The 27,350-nt window shown below is 42.0% G+C and overlaps 1 protein-coding gene across 2 annotated transcripts in view; it reads left to right on the forward strand.

Moving 5' to 3' along the window:
- Window positions 1-23,018, forward strand: part of LOC311262773 (ATP-binding cassette sub-family C member 4-like) — a 41,871-nt gene extending 18,853 nt beyond the window's left edge. For both annotated transcript variants that reach the window (XM_084362480.1, XM_084362481.1), the window contains 11 exons: window positions 4,605-4,755; window positions 6,586-6,705; window positions 6,821-6,931; window positions 7,041-7,141; window positions 8,198-8,389; window positions 12,583-12,738; window positions 16,306-16,395; window positions 16,855-17,027; window positions 18,538-18,643; window positions 19,876-20,010; window positions 21,358-23,018. In XM_084362480.1, coding sequence (XP_084218606.1) covers window positions 4,605-4,755; window positions 6,586-6,705; window positions 6,821-6,931; window positions 7,041-7,141; window positions 8,198-8,389; window positions 12,583-12,738; window positions 16,306-16,395; window positions 16,855-17,027; window positions 18,538-18,643; window positions 19,876-20,010; window positions 21,358-21,435 — 1,413 coding nt within the window. In that variant the 3' untranslated portion in view covers window positions 21,436-23,018. The remainder of the gene's footprint in view (window positions 1-4,604; window positions 4,756-6,585; window positions 6,706-6,820; window positions 6,932-7,040; window positions 7,142-8,197; window positions 8,390-12,582; window positions 12,739-16,305; window positions 16,396-16,854; window positions 17,028-18,537; window positions 18,644-19,875; window positions 20,011-21,357) is intronic.
- The last annotated feature ends 4,332 nt before the right edge of the window (window positions 23,019-27,350 follow it).

Raw genomic sequence — 27,350 nt, forward strand, 5'->3', positions numbered from 1 at the left:
TTACTTGTGCTTTTGAAACTTAAGTACATCTAATGTCAGATGTTTTCAGGCTTTTCCTCAAGTACTGTTTAGATGGGTGACTGACACTTTTACCAAAGTAATATTTTAACAAGATGTCTTTACTTGTACTCAAGTGTGACTTGTGAGTGCTTTTTACATCACTGAAGCTGAGACACCAGCTGACAGTACCTTTCTTTTAAGTGTGACTCTCACCAGTGTTAATGCCATACACCGTAAACATACATAAACACAGACTCATAAATGAATCACGTGGTGAGAGAGAGAAAATAGTTTGCCTGCGTGTGAGAAAGAGTCAATGTGCATGTGCGCAGGATGCAGCAGCGAAGATGCACACGAGCACATAGCAACGATGTGGCTATTGTCTGGAAAACACTGGCGGGTGGATCGTTGTGTGTGTCTGTATATTGTGGCACATTGTGTGTCAGGCCCTTTCAGTGGCTTTGTGGGATATGAGAACTGCTGACGTAACCGTGAGCGCTGTAGGATGGGATTTCACTGGCTTTCTCTGCTTCTTTACCACGCTGGTGACAGAAGAAGTGAAGAATGCACCGGCTGCAGGCATTACACAGGTTATCCTGAGAAACACAGGAGACGGCCCTATGTGGAAATATATAGGCTGTGCCATAAATCCCTCCGAGCATTGTTTTTATGACAGCGCCATTGTCCTCCTGCAAGGCGAGACGATTTAGATGTTTTACTCACTTATTTGTCAAATTAGTGTAAAACAAACCAAAAAACAACAGAACAACATTGTGTGTGTGTGTGTGTGTGTGTGTGTGTGTGTGTGTTTGGCCACTCAGCAATACCACACACTGTCATTTGATGGCGAGCACCGGCCAGCAAACGCTTCAAGTGTGTGTGTGTGTGTGTATGTGTGGTCTCCCATGATGCTGTCGTCCGGCACCTCAGCTGCTCTGACTCAGACACACAGGCCTGGGAACTTACATAACAAATCTAATCTTGAATCTCGCCTCATGTCGACACGATGAAGATAATGAATTCTGTGCTTTCTGCGAGGGACTTTTTTGTCTCGGTGAATTGCTGAAAATGTGTTTTTGTGTTGTTTTTCAAGAGGAAGAGGAGAAAAGAAAGAAAGGAGCGATGACTGGATGAATGAATTTTCTGGACACAAGTGATTTATAGCAGAGAGAGAGAGAGAGTCAGAGAGAGTGAGAGAGAGAGGCCGCATTTCAAAGCCTTTCTCTTATTTCCAAAATGGGGTTGGAAATCAGCAGCTTGACTGAGCCCAAATAAGTGACTTCTTTTACCTTTTCACAGCACACAAAGGCCTAATCCTAGGACTACTTGAGCCACCAATGTAGACAGCGACTGAGACCACCACAGTATGTGTCAGACCCTCCTCACCACACACAAAACACATTGACTGCAGCTTTATGAAGTGAAAATGGCCCAGAAAGGGAAAATGTGAAGGAGGTGTCCACAGTCGTTTCTCCCAAAGAAAAGGCCACAGCATCTGGGCATTTAATGCTAAAATAAAGCCCAAAGACGGAGCAGAAAGGACTGGGTCACCTCAATTGTTCCAGAGCCAGAGTGGAACAGCCCTGTTTTGTTTCAGTACCACTGACCCTTGCGACTTATTGTGCCGCTCTGTCACGGAAAAGCGTGGAGTTAGAAAAAACAAAAATTCCAGCGATGACAGAGGACTTTTCTTTTGAGGAATTTCTTTACCTCGCTTTCCCCTCGTTTCCTGTTTTGTTTGCACTTTTTTTTTCTCTTTTCCCAGCGGCAAATATTCCACACTGTCAGTAAATAAAGGGAGGATGAAAAAGGAGTTGTAAAAAGCCTACTGATTCCTCATGTCCGGGGGGATGTTTAATTAAAGGCAAGTGTTTATTTTCTGCTGCGGAACAACAATCGCTATCATTGCCGAACACAAATATAGCAATTAACTTCAATTTTCTACATTTATTTGGACATCAAAGAGCTGATAGAATCATTGAGAAAATAAAGCAATTAGGGTCAGCGGAGATCTCAATGGTCTTTGGACGCAGCAGTGCGCCCAGTTTGCTTGAATGACTGAATCGCATGCGTGCGGTAGCTTTCTTTTCTTGCTAAAGAGCAATTAGTGGTAATTCTTTATTTAAACTGTTTGTATACAAAACCTTTCATCCTTTTATCCACTTTTATGTGCAGCGGGATGTGGCTTTGGGAGTTTTCTGTTCCTGTGTGGTTTCATGGGAGATATGAATGTGGTCCGAGGGGGTGAGGTGTACGCTCGTAGGATCCCTTATCTGACTCATCTGTGTGTAGTGTGGGTGGGGGCCACGGTGTTCCCGATGCTGACACGATAAGCGCCAGACCACGCAAATGGATCACATCAAACGGGGGGCCTTGGCGACTGCGGGCCCTGGGGAGCAGGAGGAGGCAAAACTCCTATCTAATGGTTCCTGTTCCTCCTGCATCTCCTCAGATGACCCCTCCACAGTGTCAGATAAGCCTGTCCTCGGACCTTCGGCTGAAATGGGCCCAATTAGAATTTTAAATGAGCCAATCAGCAAACATGAATGAGCAGTGTCACCAATCAGAAAGAGAAACAGTATATATGATAAGACATTTGTTCAGTTAATATTTGATCCCCTCTAGGGGAGGCTGGATAACACGCAGTAATGGCTCATGTGCCTCCATCTCACTTTGCAGTCTGGTAGCCTTCCATCAAGGCTAAGATTGAAACTTATGTACTGTGAAATTCTTGGGATCAGTTGTGCTCAGTAGCTTCCACTCACTGTTTGATTGTGTGGGCTCCACTACAGCAATGGTTAGACTAGTAATACCCTCTTATCGGGACTGCAAATGGAATTGAGTAGCTTTTCATCATAAAACTACACTGAAAGTGATCATGCTTAAATGTGTGCTTAAGTGGAAGATAACATCCGTAATTAAGGCGCTAAATTAAATTTTCATCTCTCTGGGCTAGTCTGAGACCACTGAAGGTAGCAGTACGATCCTAATCTCCACGTCTTAGGATTCAGCTCTTAGGAGGATGTGTCTAATTTCAGGGTGTGAGGTTTCAATTTTATCATCTATCAATCGAATATGAAATATGTAACACAGTATACCTTTTCAGTTGAGAAGAAATGGTCTCTCGCATATTCACTAGTAGAAGTGAAGTAATCAGTTCATTTGCTGAAGTAAAAGTATCAATATTGTGAGGTGAACACACTTACAGGTCCTTCGTTCAGAACAATACTGAAGTGAAAGTTTAGAAGTAAAGAGAAAAGGTACTCGTTCTGCACAAAAATGGGCCCGGTGATATATTACAATTAGATTTATATATAGATAGATATATTGTTACTTTATATAATGTCAGGTATTATAGTCCAAAGGTTCCCAATCTAAGGGGTCCCCTTAAAGAGTCGTTAGATAAATATAAGGGGTCATGAGGTGACTACTGGTGTAGGAAAGAAAAAGTCTGCTAAATAAACTTTTTCTGTTTTTGTGAACCTCAGACTTCTAAAGGGCCAATTTGTACAATATGGCCATAATTTTAACAAAAAATAAAAAAGGGACTTACATTTCTAAAAGAGTGTGAAGTGTTGATGTTGTGCAAAATACATCTACGTATTGTGTTGCAGAGGTTTTTACTGATGGTAGCATGCTAACCAGCTAGCGCCAACATTGTTGTTTCTTCACCGTCTGTCATCAAAGTTAAAATTCTGGCCATATCTTTTAAAATAAGCCATCAAAAAGTCTAAAGAGTAAACATTTTAATGTTGTAGTTGGTCAGGTGGAGCTAATACTTATTTGGAAGTTTAGTCTATATTTTATAGGGTATATAATATGTCATTATAGAAGTCATATAAATGTAACGGGCTGAAAAAACCCAATATTTGATATTTATAAAGTAGAAGTATAAAATTGCATTAAACGAAAATACTTGAGTACTTCAAAGTGGTACCTCAGAAATGTATTTGAGTACTTGATCATTACCACAACACACGGATGGGCTACGGTAAAAGAATGATAATAATAATAATATTAATAATGACAATACTTTATCAGATGTCAACTTAAGTTTTCTAAACACAGTGCAGGTGTCATCAGACTCACTGCCTCCAATCCTGTTGAGGCAGCTCTGGTATCCTGGTCTCGATGTGTCACAGAGCCATTAACACGGGTGATGAGTCACTGTGTTGTTGAGGGCTGTGTGGTTTGAGTGTGATGTATCAGACACCCACAGTGTGGTTCCCAGAGCCCTCTGCCAGTCACTGCGGCCATGCCTGTTGGCCGTCTGCTCTGCCAGGGAGGCTTACGGGCCAGAAGTGTTGAAGGGAAAGCCCAGGAGAGCCGGGGATATGAGCTGCAGTGGCCAAGTGGTAAATTCTCACCTGCTACTAAGTGAGAATTAGCGCTGTGATCGTTTTCCTTTCACACTGTGAGTCACATAACCCCTGTCCCACAACCTGCTGTTACCTTACAGTATGTCCGTGATGGTCTCACACAAACACAGCTGAAAGAGTTTCTCTTGTTTAGCCTGAAGAAATGGGCCTCGCTGCCCCCGGTGGTAGCTCACACAGCAGCACTGGAGCTTTGACTCTGTGCTCATATTTCTCCTTCTGTCCCAGGTACTTCTCCAAGTCATTGGAGTGATCGCAGTGGCTGCCATCATCATCCCCTGGATCCTCATTCCCGTTGTTCCCCTTCTTGCTGTCTTCCTGGTCCTGCGATATTACTTCCTGCAGACCTCCAGGGACATCAAGCGACTTGAGTCTACCAGTAAATTTTTTTTTGTGGTGGTGGTGGTGGGGTGGGCATGTCCATTTGTGGAAAGAGACAAAAGCAGACCACAGGAATGCTAATAGACCATTGAAGGAAGCCATGGTCATTAGCATAAAGGCTAAAGGTGGCGGTGGCCTATGGCTCGGCCACACGCAGTTTCCTCAAGAGACGGGAGTTCATGACATCACATACAATGGGAAAAATGCCAAGTGGGCATGACTGGGCCATTGCAGGCTTTAGTTCATGTATTTTATTCTGGGCTGACAGCCCGAATGCACATTGACCAACAGGTTCCATCATCTTAAAGAACAAAAGTTCTATTAAAAAGCTCAGAGGAAACATTTAGGTTTTGTCTTTGCTTTTGTAAGCCCAACAAATAGAAACAAAAGGCCACTCAATCGCAAGCTCTCCCTAAATCTAAACTGTTTGGCATCATTGTGAAGAAGATTTCATATCCATTCATGTATTTTTACCTTGGTTCCATATCACTCGAGTATATGTTCCTCAGTTTATTATAGCCTTGCCTGTCAGTAGCTGGGTCCTGCTTGCTATGTATGTCTGTTGGTTAAATAGCCTGTCAATCAAGCTTTCATAGGCCAGATTCACACAGTGGCCATTTTCCTCTGACATCACACACACAGGGTGGGAAGCTTATGTGTCACCGCTGTTTTCCAGGTCACAGGTCGTATAAATGTAGAGCATCTAACAAGTCATTATCATTCCAGTGCTTTAAAAGACAATGGACAGTGACAATTTAAAACAACATATTTAAGGAAATCATTACTTCCCATTAGACGGCAGCTAACGTTAGCATTCGACCACTTCATAGCTAACATTACATTTTGATGGTGTTACACGATACAATAGGAAAGATTTAATTTAATTCTGAAATATTAGTGCACATCTTGGAATGGTACAGTAATGGTAGCTAGTTAGCAGGGAAATGGTTGAATGCTAATGTTAGCTGCTGTCTAATGGTAAGTAAAGTGTAATCAAATTTATGTCCTTTCAGTTGCTGATCAGTTCGGAAGCAGTTAAATGTAAACACAGCAGTTCAACATTTGAGCTTCCCAGCCTGCACCTGAGGTCAGAGTAAAATGACCACAATGTGAAGATGGTATCTATATCATAATCTTTGTCATGACTAGAAAAAACAAACGAAAAAAACAAACAAACAAAACAGTCAATCAAAAGAAAAGAAAAAAATAACCGACTAGAATGAAGAAAAACTTTTAGTGACACAAAAACACCACATTCATTGAATTCCTTTAGATCATAATGGTATTGTGTTTTTTTTTGGGTGTAAATACTGGACTAAATAATTTCTCTTCAGATTCTCATCTGAAACCATGTTTAGAGAAAAAATGTGTTTAAAATTATGATGTTTTTCTTCAAATGGAAAAAGCTGCACCCATACTCAGGAGACAGTAGACAACAGTCAAAATCACAAGGTCTTTACTTGAAAAGGTTGGAGGCGGATGTACAAAATAAAAGTAACTTGACTTTACGAATCAGTAAGTACTTGAAAAACAGACTGACAGTGTCGACAGGCAGAATCAAAAACAAGCGCCGACATGAAAAACGAAAACTAGGGATTAAAACACAAAGCATAATAACAAGATTGTGTTGAGGTGTTGCAGATACTTCTTCTCCGTCCTCTGTTCTGGTCAATCCGTGACAAAAACACTTAAAATCTGTCCTCAGTATAGAGTAAGGAATGTGTCACGGTTGGGAATGTTCAATGGATGGAGAGTTTTTCACACTTGTCTGTTCAGACAGAAGCAGATGTGGTGTATATATAAAAATATATATATATGTTTCTTTCAGCTCGGAGTCCTGTATTCTCCCACCTTTCGTCCTCTCTCCAAGGCCTGAGCACCATCCGTGCCTTCAAGGTTCAGCAGAGGTTTCAGCAAATGTTCGATGACTATCAAGATCTCCACTCAGGTAAGAATAAAGAGATATTTCAGCTAAGGAGCCATTCAGAGTAATGTTGTTAGTTTCAGTTATTTTCAGGCGGTAGAGATCACGTGTATGACCTAATCTATTGGTTCGTTAACAGAGGCCTGGTTCTTATTCCTGACCACTTCTCGCTGGTTTGCTGTACGTCTTGATGGCATTTGCTCCATTTTTGTCACCATCACTGCTTTTGGCTGCCTTTACCTCAGGGATGGTACTGTGTGAATGAAACACGTGACACATTGTTGACATGTCAGACAGCATTAGTGAAACCATGATGATAAACTCATGAATGTGTGTTTACTTCTATTCTAATGTCACAGGACTGGAACCAGGTGCAGTCGGTCTGGCTCTGTCTTATGCTATGACGCTTACAGGGATGTTCCAGTGGGGCGTCAGACAGAGTGCAGAGATCGAGAACATGGTGAGAACATTTACATTTAAACACGCAGCTGCGGTTTATTATTCGACTGAACTTTACTAAACACATTCATTCTCAAATTTTCATTCAGTTTCAATCATTTTTATAGAGGGTTGTTATTTTAGCTTGAGCTTAAAAATTTGAACAGTACGCCAATGTTACACACTGGAGGTGCTTAGTTTGAGACAAGTGGGCATTTAGGAGGCAGGTAGGGTCTAAGGAAACACACAATTGAGTTGCATTATGTGTAAGGGGTTTAACGATTCAGAAACCGAGACTTAAGCTGCAATACAAACGACCATTGCTGCGTCAGAACTTTATCTCTTTTGCTTTCACAACCTGCCTCGCACTGACGTGTCAGAAAACTCGGACTGTTTATCATCAGTCCTGTCCCCGAAAAAATTCATTTCCCCTCAAACTAGACTCCTTTTTCATCTCTAAAACTCGAGTTGTGTCCTGTTGACTGACTGCGCTCCACATGATGCATTCAGGGGGCGCTCGTAAATTATAATTGTTGCATGAATGCAACACATCCCATCCAACTTTTCAAGACCTTTTGCTACACTTACTTAATATGTCCACTGCTCTCAAGAGAAATGTTGATTTATGTTTACTAGGTGAATTTATGTGAAGTCAGTTTATAAAGTTAATCTACCTTCATCATGTTCTTTTAATGGTCTTGATATTCTAAATTGTAGTTGATTTAATAAAAACAATAACAACAACAACAACATAAGTATGAACCAAACTGTGGCCCACAAATCAAGTTTTGAACTGAACCGCAGATTGAGAGAATTTTTACACACCTAGTTACGGGAAATGTAGAATCTTCTAGAGGTACAATACTCAATTGTTGGAATACTCCTTTACTCCTCTGGTTAAATATGATTCTGTTTCAGATGGTAAAATCAGAAATACTAGTTGTCATGTTTACTGTTCTTTGTTCAAATGTATTGAAGCAGAAGTCCTCAATCGATCAAAGGAGCAACATTTCCAGACATTAGTATTATATACTGTACCTCTATATGTTCCATGAAGAAATTGCCTTATTTTTTGTAGATGACATCAGTGGAGCGAGTGGTTGAGTATGCAGAGCTGGAGAGTGAAGCACCCTGGCAGACGGACAAACAGCCTCCGCACGATTGGCCCAAGGCAGGCTCCATCACCTTCGACAGAGTCAACTTCTCCTACAGCGCTAGTGAGCCTCTGGTCCTGAAGAACCTCACTGTCGTCTTCACATCCAGAGAAAAGGTTCTTGTCTTTATTCCCACCTGTGCATGCTCACTGGTGTGCACAGCCCATGACTTGGGTTGATATGCAGCTAGCGTAGAAGGTGTGATGTGATTCTTTTTTATGTGGCATTATTTTCGAATCAATTATTAAAGGGACACCATATTGTGCGGCTGAATCTTCAGGACTATACCATTTGTGATTCATGGAATACATATCATGTAATTAAGACTGTTCAAGTGGATCCATTTGTACCCAATTTGCATTTTGAGCTACCTGACGGTGACAACTGTTTATTCACTATAAGAGAGAGGAGAGGCCGAGGGAGAGGGGCGAGGGAGGAGAGAGGGGGTGAGGCAGAGGGAGATGGTTGAGGATGATTGAAATTGTGTTTAATGCAGGGGGTGTATTTTGCATGGCTATGGTTGGCCAGGGCGGCTGATTTCACAATGGATGGGTTGATAAGTGTAGAGGCCCTGGCTCTGACAGCCCATGGGAAGGATCTCTGCCACATGCCGTGGGGGGTGAAAGGCTTTGTGTATATTGACAGTTCCCCTGACACCCTTTCACAAGGAAGCCTGCACCTACCACCTACAGTACAAGATCCATTCAGTCTGGCCCCTCGCTACAGTCACATACTGTAACATAAGCACATAATAAAACAGGATCCACTACAACACCACCGTTGACCTTTTATTGTTAAGAGGGACATTGCTGAGAAAGGGAATATTCCTCCTCTCTAAGATGCAGAAAATCAGGATCAGTGATGCACTTTCACATGTCATTTCGCTTTAACAAAACTGGAACTGCAAGGAACGTTTTCTGAGATTAACTTTGAGTTTAAGTGTTTTTCATCTGAATTAAGATGGAAAGGTAACATGTAATGAGCTTCTTTTTCTTACATTTCATTTGGTGAAGGCCTCATTGCATGTGTGCAATATATCCTTGATAAAAAATACTAGAGACCATCTTGCACTGGGATCACATCGGCCACAATGGCCATCGACATGTTGACATTCAGACCCATGAGTACTCAGTAGTCATTACTACATTATTACATGAGTACTCAGTACTCAGGGGCAGACCACACCCAAACTTGGCCTCCATTTTGATGTCAGCTACATACATGAAAAGTTTCCTGACTGCATCAAAACGAAAGTGGGCCAGGGGGGTAAAGTGTGACGAGGCCACCGCCCTAATTTCAACCCACTTGTTCGGACCACACCCATCTTTGAACTGAGCCTTCATTTTGATCTCAACCACACAGCTGAAAAGTTTCGTGACTGTTTCTCACACAGTTGAGATGCTATCACACTGACAAAAATATGTCCACAAACAGACGGGCAGACAGACATAAACACCTGTCAAACTACTAAAAATCACTTCTTTGTTAGCTACCGCTACAAAAAAGTGTCTCAAGGACATTATTTTTGCTACAATGACACACACACACAGACTCACAAGGTGAAAACACTACCAGATGATGCTGTAATGAAGCCTCCTTCAAAACCAATCCACTGTAGAATTTGTGCAAAATGAAAATGCCTTTGGTTTACGTGTTGCGACTAACATAGGTCTTTATCAGGGTCATTGTCATCAGTAACTTACACATCTTGATTGTATTGCACTAAGAAGTTGAGTGGGAAGGTGGCTCTCTATCAATGTACAAGCCTATTGATCAAAAACAAGGAAGTGATGTATCATAGAATAGAAGAAAGAAAGAAGGAGGGCAGGAAGGAGAGGGAGAGAGGTGACTGGATCAGGGGTAAATTTCCATGATCATCTTAATCAATGAAAAACAACCATAGTCAGTCTTTTGTTCAAGTAACTTAATATTATGACCAAACTACCAAACCTGCTTTGGTCTACTGCAGTTTGCGCTGCACTAGTTGACACCCAGGAGAGAAGCACTAGACAGGGTATCTTTCCTTTTTTTTTTTTTTGAGCTTTAAATGCATCGCCTCTTCTACTGTCTCCTAAAACACAAAACAGTCTTCACCTAACCCTTACCAAGTAGGTGCTTTTGGTTAGATTTAATTTCGAAAACACGTGTACAGGTCGTTTTTGAAATTCCCACATAGATCGTTCAGAAAGGTGCCTACAAAAGAGCCAATTTTGTTGTTAAGACATGAACAATTGTCAAACATTATGTTATTGTACTTTGTACAAAATGTGGAATGGTGGGCTCTCATTCACGTTTGACATTTTGACTTGTTGAAGCAGCATAACACTCACACAAAGAGCTTTATCGCCAGGCGATAAAACTTCTGAATAGAGTGAAAACGTATTGAATACAGTAACAATTTGTTGAGGTGACTTCTGCTGAGAACAGATGACCTGTTTTGTGTTGCTCCTGTTCAACAGCTCCATCTGTGAGTCTGTGCTTGCAACGGTGCTTTCTGCTACTTCTTCATTGAAAACATTCAAAAGGTGAAAACCTTTGTTCATAAACATCTAAACATTCTCACCAAAGCTGCGTCTTGAGTGGAGTGAATATGTCTAGATCCTAAGAAGCAGAGGTCCTGTATGTCTAATAATATGTATAGTTTATTAAGATCCTTATGCTATTCCTTTCCACCCTGCACCTAAACAGGCAAATAGGGAGGAAAAAACGACATTGTTGCATCCTCTCTGTGTGTTGGCATGTCGTGAGGCACACACAGCAGTTCTTTGTTATACAAGCAGCATTGTTGGTAAACCCCTGGCTAAACAAAAGGTTGCCCATTGGCTGTGTAATGGCATATAACAAGCCTATGTGTTGGCAGGCAGCAGTGTGTGGCACCAGCAGCCCAGTTCACTGGAACAAGTAATGATTTGCCTCATGGCGCCACACCATTTCCATTTAGTTCCAGGTTGCATGCGGTGGAGTGCGTTCAGCATTCAGCCAAAAAATACTGTGAGCATTTTTGTCCAAACTGGTCATTTTTCTGTGTCGGTCCTCTTTGGCTCTCTCTGCTGATGAGAGACCAATAGCCAATATCAAAACCACAGTAATGTCAGCTTCCTCTTTTCATCTGCCACCATCATTGTGTCAAATAATACCACATTTATCAGCAAATACTTAGTGGGCACTGGGACCGAATTCGGCCTTGCACTGAACTAGTGCAAGGGGCTCTGTTGGTGGGGTGTGGTGGGGACGTGTTGCTTCAGCCAACAACGGGACAAGAAATACAATCTAGAAAGTCCTGTTTGAAGAGCAGATCTAGGAATTTGAAGGTTTCTCAGATACTAAAGAAAACTGCACAACACTTAATAATACTCGCAGATTTTGTACATGAAATGCACAGATACAAAAAGATGGGTGGTTAGGCTAATAAAGCATGCAGAGCCTTGTTTAATTACTTTAATTAATTCATACCACAGTAATGTCAGTTTGCACTTTTCATCGACCACCATCATAAGGTCAACATTTTAATTGAATTAATGCTTCATTTATCACCAAACACGTGTGAAACTAATGACCTTCCCATCTAGCTCTGCTGTACCTTTGTGTGTAATGCTAATTAGCAAATGTTAGCATGCTTACATGAAAAACCTGGTAAAGTTGTCATTTTGAGCATGTTAACATGCTGACATTAGCATTTAGCTCAAAACACCATCTCGCTTAACTGTAGGCTACTTTGTGTACAGTGTTACTTGGCATATGTTAGCATGCTAATGTGCTAAAATAAGGTGGATTAACATGCTTTTACTACTAAACCTTCTAAAACTTTGAAAACTTAGAAAACAGCACATTAGTTATACAAAAAGATGGCTGCTTCAGCCATTAAAGCCTATGAAGCCTTGTTTAATGACTCTCCTTTCTTCACAGAACTAGAGTTATAAAGAGTAACTACAAATTTCCGACCCACAGATATTGGCATGTACAAGGCGTAGAAATATTGGACTATGAAATGAGAACTTTTATAGAATATAGCACACTTTAAAAAAGCTGCTTTGAATCATAAACATGCAAAAGTTCCAACACAAAATGATACAGTTCATATATATATATATATATATATATATATATATATATATATAAATGTGAAATCAAGTTTGTTTCACCGCATGTGTTTTTAGTTTTGCACCAAAAAAAACTGTTAAAAATCAGGTATTGTCTCCATTTTCTGGACAAAAACTGTCCAAAAAGTTAAAGAAGCATGTCTATATTTTGTGTTTTTCAGTGATTTTATTTTCGTGAAATCAAACAAATTCTCATCTCTCCTCTGTAGGTTGGCATCGTTGGACGCACCGGTGCTGGTAAAAGCTCCCTGATCTCTGCCTTGTTCCGGCTGGCAGAACCTGAGGGAAGAATAATGATCGATGGTTTTCTGACTTCTGAGATCGGTCTGCACAGCCTGCGCCAGAAAATGTCCATCATCCCACAGGTGCCGCGCTGCGCTTAGTCTCAGCTGTTGTGTCTTTGGAAACAATTCAAGCAGTATGATATTATGCTGGATTTTTAATGTTGCACTTTCTTTTTCCCTTTCTAAAACTGCTGGACTTTTTGTTTTGATTCCTTGTGAATTGAGAAATGGCAGAAATGTCAGATAAATACTGGTAACAGACACCTTCGTGCTCTGGCCCTTTTTTATACGCCTGGCTTTTAAAAAAAAGCTAAAACAAGTGAGGAGAATTACAGTCGTCTCTCAGGGGATTTCTGAAAGTGAGACAAACGGATGCCTTGAGACAGTTTAACTTTATTTCCGCTTGTTGAAACTGATACGGCATTAAGAAAATGCCAGCCTGCGGGTGAGTGTCAGCAGGGTGGAGGGAGGGGAGAAGACTCCCACGGCCTGTACTGTGAAGAGAGCAGTTCCCCATCCCTGACAGAGGATTAGCCCTCTACCCCCCAAACATGGGAAAGCTGCTTAGAAGAAGTCTCCCCCATCCTCACAGCCAGAGTCCCCTTGTACACCGTCACTTTGCCCAAGTCTCAAACATTTCCAGGGTGCAGCCAAGATGCCCAAAAACAGTTTCATTAATGCTTCTTCTGTGGATTTGATAGGTTCCTGGCATTGCTACTACTTCAGATAAAGTTTTACTTCCTCGTCCAAACTAGTTTGAGATGGATGTGTGATGTGTGTTTGATGTGATTTTGTTTACTCTTTCAGTCTCTCCTAGAGGGAGAGACTCGCACAAAGTGGCAGGTTACGAGTCACAACTTTAACCGCACACCCATCCGTATCACACACTGGATGGCATTTTCATGATGTGAAGAAGAGTTTCTCTGTAGCATGCACTTAGTTTTACAAACTTATACAGCGAGAAGCCTCTTGGATTTACACAAATTCATCTGAAAGACTTTTTTATTCTCCCGCTAGACGCCCGAGATAAAGCGATATTCAGTCAGCCTTTCACGTGGAAAAAATCTTGATATAAATTGCGAGTTGCCTTACCTTTTCATGTGGAATTTTTTGAGAGTGTGATATGTATACTATACATTGCCAGTGAGGAGTTTCATTATTTGCCACCCGCAGATTTGATTACGATAAGCTTTTATTAGCATATGGCATTAAAAAAGGATCCATTTCAGTTTCTATTGAATTCTCAGGAATGACTTGTGGGAAAAAAAAACGAATTCTGTGGCAAACAGAGGGCTTAGAATTGGTGGAGCACATAATCGGTCTATGGAAAAAGCCCTGCTTGAAAGCAGTTTTTCCGACCCAACATTGAATCCTCAATTAAAGTGTGTCACAAAACTAGTTTGAATTGGGACTTCAGCTGGCTTAATGACAAGGCTGTATTTTGGGGACAGAAGGGAAAAGCTCATTGGAAGTAAAGAGGTGGAACAGTTTCTAAGGCACAGGTAGCAGGGATGAAGTCCTGGAAGCTTTATTTCCCTGGGTGAAAATTGAGCAGTTAGTCTTCTGACCTACATGAAGGTTTGTCGAGACATGATTTTGTATTTGAGGGGTGTATGAAGCTGTGCGCTTACACACATGAGTGCATGATGTTTTGCTGTCGACGCACTGGCTCTGACGCTGACCTGTGAGAGAGCAGAGATGAAGGCGTGGATAGTGAGTCACATTCAGACCAGCAGCTCTGTAACCTCAACGCAGGACACTTTTACACCCATTGTGTATTTTACTCTCACGCCTGGTCTAATCTGACAGTTGCCAGGTGAACATGTCCTATCTTGATTTGAGGTTAGATTCATATCTTAAGTAAACTGGAGTTATCGCATTGCCTGGGCTGCGATGAGGATACAATGGTAGCCTATCCGTTTGTGTTATGGACAGTTGCTTGCTGCTGTCTGTCACCTCTGTTGTTGCGATTGGAGCTGCAACGATTAGTTGATTAATTAATTAGTTGATCAAAAGAAAATAAATCAATTAGTCGTTTCAGGCATTTTTCAAGGAAAAGAATCAAAGATGTGCTGGCTTCAGCTTCTGAAATAACAATTTACTGCTTTCTTTGTCATTTATGACAGTTGATGAGTCTTTGTTGGACAAAAGAAACAATCTGAAGACATAACTATGGGCTCTGAGAAACTGTGTTTTGACATTTTATGGACTTAACGATCAATTGATTAATTATAAAAGTAGATTAATCGATAATGAAAAACATCATTAGTTGCAGCCTTAAATGATTAAAGGATTAGTTCACACAAAAATGAAAATTCAATCATTCTCTACTCACCCCCATGCTGATGGAAAGTCAGGTGAAGTTTTGTAGTCCACAAAACATTTCTGAAGCTTCACAGCAAAACAGCGCTGCTGCATTCTCCTAAATAACTGAAGTAGATGGGGACTTGTTTTAAAATGTAAAAAACCAACAGAAAAAAAACTACACAACAGCTCCATACAGCTCGTCTGGCATAATCCAAGCCTCCGGAAGCCCTGAGGTCTAAAATTTATTTGGAAAGCTATTATTTACACCCTCAACGTGCAGTGGAGCTTGTACCCCTTCTTCAGCTAGAATGAAGACTTGACTTATGCCAGACGAGCTGTTATATGTTTTATCAGTTGTTTCTTATGTCTTCAAAGTCCCCATTTACTTGGACTATGTGGACTATGAAGCCTCACCCTACTTTATAGGGTAAATAATGAGTGAATTTTCATTTTTGGTTGATCTGTTCCTTTAAAGCTTTTTCAAATGGCCGTTAAAACCATTTAAATGTCTGAAATTCTGTGTTATGGTTCAATGATTCATTGATTAAACTAAAGATGCCGTATGAGAGGCTTATCTGCAGCAGCTCTGTACCATGAGAGGTGACACGGCCCCATTATGACGTCCTGGGAGAGTCCCAGTAAGCGTTCAGTAAATCACTTCAACACTGGAGCAGGATTTATGAATAACTATCTGACCTGACACAAGGAGACGCTGGCTTGCTCCTGTTTATCAGGTTTACCACAAACAGTGTGGCATGTTGGAAGAGTGCCTGTGGACTCGCGGGCTCATTCCTCTGCACTGTAATAAAGAGCTTTATTTACTCTCTTAAAGATGGCTGTGCGGCTGAACCGTGATACAGGTGTGTGGCTCACCATAAATACGTATCTCGGACATCCTAGCTGTCTGAGATCCGAGGCTGTCCTTTCATGAGGGTAGTCAACTGATGCGATAACCCCTCTTGAAGGATCGCTTGTGCGTTTGACAGAGTAAAGCTGTTACTTTTGGCAGACATTTTCAGATTATCGTTTCTAATACAGCTACTGTATGAAATTCTTTGTGTGGTAACAGTGACTAGATGGCCCTTTTTTGTGTCATATTATTTATTCAGACAACCTCGCACAGCTCAGATTTTCTAAGTAAAAAGATCAACTTATTGAAGCATAGTTGGCTGGAACATTGAATAGAGCTCCTGAGTGGAGCTGGCCCTTTGTGAACATCTTCCCCTCAAACATTGCCTAGCGGTGCTCTATAAAGCTTGTCTTAACCCTTTCATACATCTTCCCCCTTGTCATTATCTTAACTGGCTACGGCCTTCTCTTTCTATATCCATCTATCCACAGGACCCAGTTCTCTTCACGGGCACCGTGAGGAAGAATCTGGACCCTTTCAGGCAGCACACAGATGAGGACCTGTGGAATGCACTCCAAGAGGTACTCCAGCGTGGCTCTGAATGATTCCCCCTCACCGGCCCAGGGGGGGATCCCTCTGTCCCCCCGTACAATGCTGCCATTCAGCCTCCCTGCTCGCCACAAGTCATGGGGGGAAATCCCATTAGGGCCATGGGGCCCAGCTCAATGTGCGGCTTGTAACTGGGAACCATTGAAAGTGCTGGGGGAGATGTGTTTGGGCAGTCAGGCCAACCAGGATGAAGGCTTCCCCCACAGTGAAGGGCTTCAGCTCCTGGTCCTGCCTCTGAATGGGTTTGGTGGCCTGGATTAAAGCTAGAGGCTGGCCACAAGAGAGCACTGGCCAAGGTCATCAGTGGACCTGGCCCTGCATTGTGCCAGGCAGTTAATGGGTGTGTTTGGATAGCTCTTTAAAGACATCCCCACAGGAAGCCTTTATGCAGGAGTAATGAAGGGTTGGGGCTCTGCTCTCCCTCTCCGCAGGTGCAGATGAAGGCCGTGGTGGAGGACCTTCCCAATAAGCTGGAGACGGTGCTCATGGAGTCAGGCTCGAACTTCAGCGTGGGCCAGAGGCAGCTGGTGTGCCTGGCCAGGGCCATCCTCCGGAAAAACCGCATCCTCATCATTGATGAGGCCACAGCCAATGTGGACCCAAGGTCAGGGGTCATTTGTTTGTCAGTCAGTTTCCACAAGCAGCTTGTTCACTTTAAACTAGTGATACTCCAGTTGGATAGTTTTTAGTTGTAGAACTACTGTGGAAATAAAGCACAAGCACATAAGTGAAACCCTCCTCAAAAGATGTAGAAATTTAAGACTTATCAACCAAAAAACACATTTAATTATTGTGTTGAAAAGAGTATGTAAAAGGAGGGTAAAACTTTATTTAAAGGGGTGTGCATAAAACTGAAGAGACACCGTCATAACCATGACATGACACCTGTCATGAAGATGGAGGAGTCTTTATGAATGGTTATGACCTTTATCAGTTTTTGAGCAAACATAATACATCAAAACAACCCAAAATGATCTCAAGCAGGTTGAAATAAATATTTTGTACTTAGTTCCTCAGCAGTAAATCCAATTTAGACATATTGTCACACTGCACCCCAAACTTTGATCGTAACACCAACTGAAAACGACAGGTGACTGTGCCCCACATGCACAGGGGAGTGGAGATGATCCTCATGATCTGAGTTGTACAAGCAGCCACTCTACTTGTCTAAAGCCTGGTAAAAATCTGACAGTGCTATTGACATTTTAATGTCTAAATTGCACCGCTGTTGTTGAGGTCAAGAAAAATATTCATGACACCATTATATTGGTTTCATTACAGTTAAATGTAATGTTTACACATACAGCTAAATAGTGTCTTCTAGTATAATAATTACCCCTGCTATGACCTGTTCAGGAACAGTTGTTTTTGTCTTGGTTAATGTTGAGACAAGTCAACTTAACAATTATTGTGCAAAAATAGGTGTGTACACACATCAAAGCCATAAAGGGCAGGTGCTGAATCGATAATTAGCAAAACATGAAACAAAAAGATGCCTCGCACATGGTGATGATGAGCAGGTTTGCTCAAAACTTCACTACTTTGATGCGTCATTATAATTACAGTAATATTTTTATTAACTAATATCGATATAATGTGGATATCGGAGCCCTGCAGTGTGCAAGCCAACTTTGCAATGAATGAGATCACAGTCATAAACATTCAAAAGCACTCCTTCATGGTCACAACTGGTTTCATGGCAGTCATCAAACTAAGTGTCACGAAGAGGATTAAATCGTGTGATTTGAGCGTTAGAACATGTGCAGTCTGCTTATCGGAGTATCACTGCAGTAAACAGTCGGTAAGTAATCAAACATTAATAACACCAAAATTAAACAACTGCATTTTTAGTGTGACTTGTAAGCATCAAAAGATGACGTGAAATCAAATCAGAAAGTATTATAAGACAAAATAATGTCTAATAAAACAAAATGATAATAATAAAAGTCTACCTTTGTTAACTCAAGGAGCTCTGCTACCCTTCACCCTTCATACCTGCTGCACATACCTCACTGCTGATGAGCCATTGTTCTGTGTTAAGTAAAAATCCCTGCCTCAGGGTGTGTAGGAAGAGAGTTTTTTGTGCTGAGGTGTTGTGTTCCCTGCTCCTTTAGAACTGACAGCCTCATCCAGCAGACTATCCGGGACAAGTTTCACGAGTGTACAGTCCTCACCATTGCTCACAGGCTCAACACTATCATTGACTGTGACAGAATACTGGTAAGTAAGAAGACGGTAAATTTCCATTAACCAGCACACCAGTTAGTATGTCAGTATAAAGTTATCGGCAACGTCGTGTCCGGAGCTTTTAGTCTGAACATTTTATGATATTCTTTGTTCTCTATAATCAGCTATAATAAGCTGAACTCCTGTTGTGTGCCGAATCAGCCTGCAAATACATTTGTCTTGTAGTCTGCTGTATGTCAAACACACCTGTGAGCAGGAGCTTTCAAACACTCCTTCCTGTCTTTGCAGAGTTTTAATTCACTTGCCCTATTTTGCGACAGCCGGCCTGATCTCTCCCTCACAGCGTTCCCTCTCATTGAGCCCGTGCTCGTGCCACTTGATCTTTGGCCCTTTCCTGCTACTGCCTGCAGAGGTGCCAATTAGTGCCATTTGTGGCAGCATTTGTTAAGCGTCTATGGAGGACAGGGCACGACCTGGTGGCTGCTCGGTCACCGAGGGGGCTGTTGAGAAACGCCAAATATCGCACAGCGGGGACCGTTTCACACCTACGCTCGCGTTAAATGCCCCCAGATTGTTCCGCACTCCGGGAGAACTAAATTGGGGCCCACCTGAATTGCCTCGCCCAAATCCTCAGCTGTGCCACATTTAGAGGCAGAATGTTTTCCAAGATACAAACTTCATCTCCCGGTATCCCGCTCCTCCTAAACTGTCGATTATGACGGCAGCTGCAGAAGTCTCCCTTTCACGCTAAACACTCCCTCAAACCGGGCTTTAGCGATAACAAACTGCTCATTACCGCTCTAAGGGGATCGAGCTTGTTAAAATTTGTCTGTGATATAATTGCAGTCTTTTCCAAACTGCTTGTAGTGGCACTATTCTTTGTGTGGTTTATATAGCATGTGATGACACAGAGATGATGGTAATTTTCTACAGCGTCTTCAAGGTGTGATTGTTGGATTTGACTGAGGACCACCCCTGAGCCGCTGAAATGCCTGGATAAACACACTGCTAAATCACCGATCTTCATTCTGTCGGAGTCAGCGCACTTGACTTTCACACTGCTAACAGGCGACGCTCATTGTCTGAAGCCCTGTCGAGCAGAAACAGGCACCTGTGTTTGCTGTTGCATGAGTCACGTAAAATGGATGGTTCGAACTACTGTTTCCCCCATTCATCTTGCACTGTCTGCATGCATCACTCAGCATGGAAACAGCTGAAATGTCAGTTTTCCCTACACACACCCAGCATTGTTTGTGTGATTGCAGGTTCTGGCTGCCGGGAGGATCCAGGAGTATGACCAGCCGTATGTGCTGCTCCAGAACCAGGATGGGCTCTTTTACCAGATGGTCCAACAGACAGGCAGAGCTGAGGCCGCCTCCCTGCTGCACACAGCCAAACAGGTAACCACACCCACCTTTTTGTGATCCCCTGTCGCTAAATAGAGTCCAGCCGTGGCACACTAATCCCAGACTCTCCCTGACTTCATTGCTCACCTCCAAAACATCACAGTTAGGCGAGAGAAGATGTGCATAACCCTGACAATGCAAAGACACTTGATTACCATTTTAATTTAAAGTGCCTTCTTGGAGCATGGCAACACCATAACATTAATTTCAAGAGAGAAATTGTCTTCTTTGTAGATTTACATCCTCTGATTTTATCGAAGAAACTCCCCGTATCATCTTTTTTTCCTCCTAATGTAATTTTGAGATCATTTTGGAGATGATTCCAGAAAAGCAGCTTTCTTTGCACTATATCTATTTGGAAATATTGGGTTTAACTCCATCGCGATTTGGGATAAACTTTCTATGGGGATTACTGTAATAGAGAATGTCCATATTTCCTCCCTGTAAAATTCATTTGTGATGTATTTCCCCTTCAGACACTGAGCAGATAAGAGGCGGCTATTCATTGTTCAATTCCATTTTATGTGCATCTGTCTGGGACTACAGATACCATATTGCAACTTCAAACAGGTCTTTGTGAAATAAGAAAAAGTAGGCATCATTTCATTTTCTCTCTGTCCCTCGCACAAATTTATCAGCGGAACTGTATCTTCTCAGCCAGAGGAGTGAAATGAGTAAAATACTGATTTCAAAGACTCAGCACACTGTGGTATTATTTGGTATCGTCTTACCCTGCACACTGGCGGATTGGTAGCGACATTGTTCAAGCCCTTACGTTTTCTTTTCTTTATTGTAGGGTGCTCTCCTTAGATCAGATTACCGCAGCATCCATAACTGTCTCGCGCCACTTATTAAATACTGAGATGGTCCACATGTTGTGTGTCAAGTTTCTATAGTTGTCAGTCAAGGTTTAAATACATTCAATAATCTGATATCAACCTCTAGCGCCTTTGTCCGTGCTGAAAGAGAATCCCAGAGTAGACAGTATATCTCACGCCGAGGCCGAGCTGTTTTCACCAGTTTTGCCTCTTTTTCACTTAACTTTCTGTCACTGGAAATCGCTATCCTGTCTCAGCCTCTTTGTATTGAGAAGTCAAAGATTTTGTGAAGGCAGAAATGAGCTCTAACAAAACAAATAACCTCAGTGATTATATATTCTTCCCTTTGGATTTCACAGTTGTTTACAAGCTTAAATAAGCCACTTTTGCATGCTTCAGCGGATGACAAATCCCTTCACCCGGCTCTGACTCGATCTGTCATAAATCACACCTCAACAGATCGTAGCTTAGATTGGACTGTGTGCTTGTGTTCTGTGACACCGCTTCCCTGATCCGCTTCCAGGTTTACGTGAACAAAAAACGAGCGACAGACGTGCACCATGCCAAGGACATCCACGTCATCTTTGAGACGTCTCTTTGACAGTTTGGAGAGTCGCTGCGCCCCCTCGCGCTTGCCATCACTGACCAGATCTTTTCACCAGATGTACTTAGACTCCTTACTGTGTATTAAAACGTCTTTAGACTCCCAGCAGGCAGAGTGTAGTGTGTGCTGCATTTGATTGGCATAGTATCCGAGGCAGGATGTGCCTTTATTGACAGCATATTACTGCTCGGCTTTTTATTGATTACACCCTGCTATGTTTATGTATGTGCGTTCTGGCCTCTTGGGTAGCTTCAATCCTGCACTGGTGCTCCAAAGAGTGCAGATATTGGATGTGTTCATCCTGGTGCAATAAATAATCGGTGGCTTAAATGTCCCTTTAAGGCAAACATTGTTTTGTAGGTCTTTTTATTATTTGGAAAATGCTTAAAAAGATGAGGAAGGCCTGAGAGCAGGCACCGATTTTCAGCAATTATTGTGCCTTAATCAGACAATTGATTTTTGTTTTTGTAATTGCACTGTTTTAATTGAGTAGTCTTGCAGCACTTTGACGATAGTGGTTTTATGTCTACCTCAGCTCTTGTCAGCAAAGAACAGTAAATTGTAAATGCACCAGGAAGAGTGGGACAGAAGTTTTATTGCATCTGAAAATGTTTCTTTAGTGTAATTTCATCTTTCTGTCTTTACTCTTGTGATGAATGGGCTGTTGTTGCTTCAAAAACGTTTGTACTTTGGCTATAACATACATTTTAGTACAGCTTGTTAAAGCTGTTTAAAGGTGCAATATGTAAGAATTTTTGTTGAAAACAAAAAAATAAAAAGTAATAACCAAAATTACCTACAGAATGGGAAGGATAACATTTTTGACGTTATGTGAAGTTAGCATGCTAACCATCTAGCCACGGCCTGTCCTGGTCCAAAGCTACTGTGCTAACGGCGTAAGCACCAACACTTCTCATCGTCCGGATTGCTAGCTGCATAGCTAACTGAGCTAACCAGCTTACTGCAGATGCAGTTAGCAGCAATTAGCGGTTACTCTGGTGATATGCTGCCCCCTATTTGTTGTTAGCATGGACATATCAAGTGATCTGGATACAGTGTTGGTGATGCTTGACTTCTGCGTTGCGTGGCCCATAGAGCATGCCCACTGGAGACATCTGCCGACCGAGCATGCTAACTTCCAGTTTAGCGCCCGGCACATTTTATCGGAGCTAATGACTCATATTATGACAGTCAAACTTGACATGTCTCTGGGTTTGTAATGCTCAAAAAAATTTATCCACAGTTTGACAGTCGCTTCTCTCACATCGTAAGCTTATGAGAAGAAGTGTTTTTGGGCCACAGTGCGTCATGTGATGACGTCATTACACGGTTTGGCCAAGCCTTAAACTGGCTTCAAAGCCTGGCGCTCTTCCTTGGGGCTTGGTTTTGAGTTTGAATTTGACAGGTGGCCAATTCTTACATATTGTACCTTTTTAAAAATGTGGACTCTTTTTTTTTGTATTTCTTTGTGTATGGGTTATAACACTAATTGAGTATTATTAAAGATAATGTTTTATGGTGTTTGTACATGGTAGTTGTTTAGTCAAAATGCTCACTTATTTACAGCAAATGAAATTCAAATTCCGTAATAAAATAATAATTTTATTATAATAAAAGTATTTCTTAACTGTTTCAGCCCTGTCTTCATTTTGTGTTTAAAACATTGTCTACTGTTACACTGACTCACTAACCATTTCCTCCCGCTGTTGCTCATCCTATACTCATACGTCTGAATGGTGTGTTTGCTTCAGGTCAGTGGTTACAAGCCGTCTTGACCAAGATGCTACAAATTGGTAAGTGGTTTAAGGAAAACAACCCAGTGATTATTGCGTTGAGTCAAGTGATTTTTAAATTCGGTTTCACGGTGGTAAAGCGGTGCCGCTATTATTCTAACATGTTGCTGGTGCAATATGACGATTAGATCCCAATTAAAATGTAATTTTGTCATCACCAGCTCAATTAGAAAAGAGCTGTTTAACACACACGAGAGCAGAGCCGCTGATTACACATTCAGAGATGGCTGTCAGTAAACACTTAGCTCAGTATAAAAGGCGGTATTTAACCAGGCCCAGATTTGGGTCGTGAACTGCGGGACATCAGTCCCTTTAAAAGCTGAGTGATTTACACAATTCATTAAAGCCAGTGAATCTTCAGCCAGCGTCATATTAAATGGTTACTTACTCTCAAATAGCCCCGCGGGAGTTGAATTGTTGGCTCGCGAATAGATTAAAGTTTACATTGAAAAGAGAAATTGAATTCAGAGGTAATCAATAGCATAATGGGCCAGTGAGAGGAGCCTGCTGCCTGAAATGAAATTACCATATTTTTAATCTTAATTTTCCACTCTGTTTATCTGACAGTGTGGATGTGCAATCCAAACAGATAATGAGAGAGTGGGATATTGACAGCGGGGTCCTCTGGAGTGCTTGTTTCAGTGATTAAACGCTGTGATCTGTGATTACTTTGTGTCGGGTGTCAGGCTGGCGGCCAGGGGCCCGGGGAGACTCAGGCACACAGCAGCTGGAGCATCATGGGTCTCCGAGGTGCTAATGCACCTGACACAGCATTGACAGCATCCGAAACCCTATCAGGGACTGCACCACACGGCAGCTGCCACAATAGGAATACTCATGGCACTATCTACATCAGAGTCAGCATATATCCTCTCTGCTCTCCCCTCGATAACAGCTAGCACAAGAATGGCGACAACAAAGTTTGCACAATAAGTATTATTAACCGGATACCTTCCTACGTCGCCCAATAATAGGGCCATTTTAAGACATATCTGAATAGGTGTGCGAAATAGCAATGGCGTCAACATAGTGCTGATATAGCTTTAATAAATAAATGTCTGAGAAACCTGGCTGTCCACACAATGAAGTTTAATCCCAAAGAAATAAAACACAAATAAGAGTCAGCACAATGTGGAGGCAGTGAATGAAATGATGAATTCACGCTGTTAGCCCATGCACACTTTAAGAGAGAAGTGATACCGATTTGAGGATGTGATACGTGTCCAGTTAAAGATGTTTTATTGTCGGCCGAGAGAATAATGACACAAGTATCTGAAAGTGGTGCAGATTGTTTAAGGCTGTTTTGTTATGGGCCAATAAATAACTAGTCTCAAGGCCATTTTGGGTTGAGGAGACAATGTTGTTCACAAACTTTCTGTTGTGCCAGCATTTTCTTTTGTGATGGATACTGCTGTTTGACAAATGGAAACAAATTGCACGGTGCAGGCGCCTGAATGGCAGGGAGTTGGGGAGTGTCAAACTCGGTGCTGAAAGACGATGAAGCGAGAGCCTCAGGTTTTTGTGGGCGACTCAGACCTGACTGATCCCCGCATAAAGTACTTGTTGAAGAGAAGGAGAAAAGGAGAACGGGATTTCGACAGGCTGCAGTGAAATTAGGAGAATTGACTATGGCGGCTTTGTTCCTAGCTGGTGACATGGGGTGGGGTGGTGGGGGAGTGACTGGAGCGATTCCCCCGAGAGACTCTGCGCTCAGCTTTTCTAAAGTGACTACAAACTGAATATCTGACAAGTTCCCAAGGCCTGACATGACTCTGTGAAGAGCTCAGAAAAACAAACAACAAATGGCACGTTTTTTAAGATACATGTGGTGACACTGGATGTAGTGTGTTAGAAAATGGCTTTTTATCTCGTTAAAAATAGGTTCTCAATTCGGGATATGTTGATGATGCTATATTTTCTAGATTGTCGCAACAACTTAGTTAGACCTAGTTTTTCCGGTGACAGACTTCGTGAAAGTGGAAAAATGTTGATTTCCAACTTATCGGAGGGCTTATAACTAGCAGTTTCTCTTTGATCATTCATCACAAAAAAAACACCCAGAAACATTAAAGGTGCTCTATGTAAGAATTGGCCACCTGTCAAAGTCAGGCTCCAAACAAATTGGGTGCAGCGTCTCACCAGAAAGTCCTTTAAAATAACAAGGAAACGCACAGTCCCTGCCATAGCTCTTTCTTTCAACAAACAACTAACTTAGCAAACATATTAACACTGTCATAGGACTTCGCACTTTCACTCGGTTTGAGTCCTGTGTTATGCACAGCCAATGGGGACTGATTTGAGGAAGTAGGTATTATAAGCGACATTATAAACCACAATATTAAGTAGTTTTAGTCCCTTTATTTTGAAAGTGTAACCGGCCGTAGCATGTTTGTTATTGGTAACTTGACCTTGGAAGAGACCCTGTCGTCTTCACTGTGAGGCAAGGCCAAACGTGACAGGTACCTGATGGACCGGTGGGTTTATTGCACCAGTTGGTGTGATACCAGGTTGCCCTTTACTCGCCAAGAGCTGTCTCCAGCTGTTTTCCTTTGTTTTCTACAATGACTCACTATCGCCTCTTGAGGCAGCAAGTGGTATTACAAGACAGGATGGGCCAGGGCTAGCTGGTTAGCATGATTACTTCAGTCGATATCTCTGCAACACAAAACATCTTTTAGGTAATGTCAAAACTTTAATTTCTTCAGATTCTGTTGATAATTGTTGTTAATGTTTGAACGTTTTACACTAAAATTCTGACTTATAGCTCCTGTAAAAGTAGTTTTTCCCTGGATGCACACGTGAGGTCTGATCAGCCACACTGCATCATGGTGCCTCAGCAGTTTAGTGACCACCCGGGACTGGCCGACTAATGCTGCTACAAACAGTAATTATAGGTCATGTAATGGATGATTATGCTTCATAAACTCCCCAGGCTGTGGTTTGTTTCAGCCTCTGTAGAGTGTGAGTGTATTTAATTCAGATTTAACATGTTTTCATGCACATTTGCACGGAAAGAATATATATAGCATTGTTTTGATGAGCAGGGTCCCCATTTTTAAAAAAAAACAATGTAGGCTCCAAAGTCTTCGATTTGTTAGGCCTCGAGGATAGACACAAAGCTTATTTGGTGAGAAACGGTGAATATAAACAGAATTTGTTTCCTTTAAAGAAACAGAACAAGTCTCATAGAAGCTTGGGTTTTTTTTGTAATTTTACCAGCCCCTGCTACTTGGGACTACACGGGCTAATGTGGCCCTTTGAAAGGCCACCAAATAGGAAACCTCTTTGCATGCTTTAGCCTTAAATCCCGGGCATGCTCTGTCACCTTCCAAAAGTGCTGTTTGATTCTTCAACTGCGAGAGAAAGAAGAAAAGTGGAGGGCTAGACAATAGCAGAGGGCTTATCTCATCAGTAAATAAGGCTTATTGCTTAAAGCTATAAAGGGCTATGCTTATTGGTGATGTCATCCCTTTGTGGAAGATTGATGAAGCTTGAGGCAGGGGGCATAATGTGAATGTGAGTGTGAATGTGTGTGTGTGTGTGTGTGTGTGTGTGCGTCTGTGGTGGAGGAGGAGGAGGAGGAGGCCTGGTGCACCAAACTCAAGAATTTCCAACTTTCCCCTGCAGAGTTTGATATAATTTAAAATGTATGACATATATTTTAACTGCGGCTGCACTAAAATTGCACTCTTTGGTGGTAAACTAACCCAAATTCACTTCAAAGTTCCATCTGGCCAGGGGGCTTTTATCCTTGGCCATGAGAGCGGTTGATGTTCTGTGCATGTAAACGTGCAGCTTTGGGTAAAGGTGGAGACAGCTTGTGTCCCCCATTATTGTCTGGTTGCATTTACGTGGGTCCAAGGGCCCACTGTGTCTTTTCGGGTTACTTTCTCATCATTTCTCCTAATGTAGAGACCCACAGGGTTGGTGGCAAGCGCACAATGCGGCTGTTGTATGGTTACTGTCAGCTCTCTCAAATAAGGCTTCCTGTTCATTAGACTTCTTTTCACCTCCGCACAATGCGCCGGCTTTGCAGCAATAGTGAGTCGACGCCCATCTCTTCAATGCCATGTGAATAGTTCTAAATAGTGTTTATGCAAGCCATTGTTGTCTTTTGTG

This window comes from Pagrus pagrus (assembly GCF_965226575.1).
Source record: "Pagrus pagrus genome assembly, chromosome: 9".
Lineage (NCBI taxonomy): Eukaryota > Metazoa > Chordata > Actinopteri > Spariformes > Sparidae > Pagrus > Pagrus pagrus.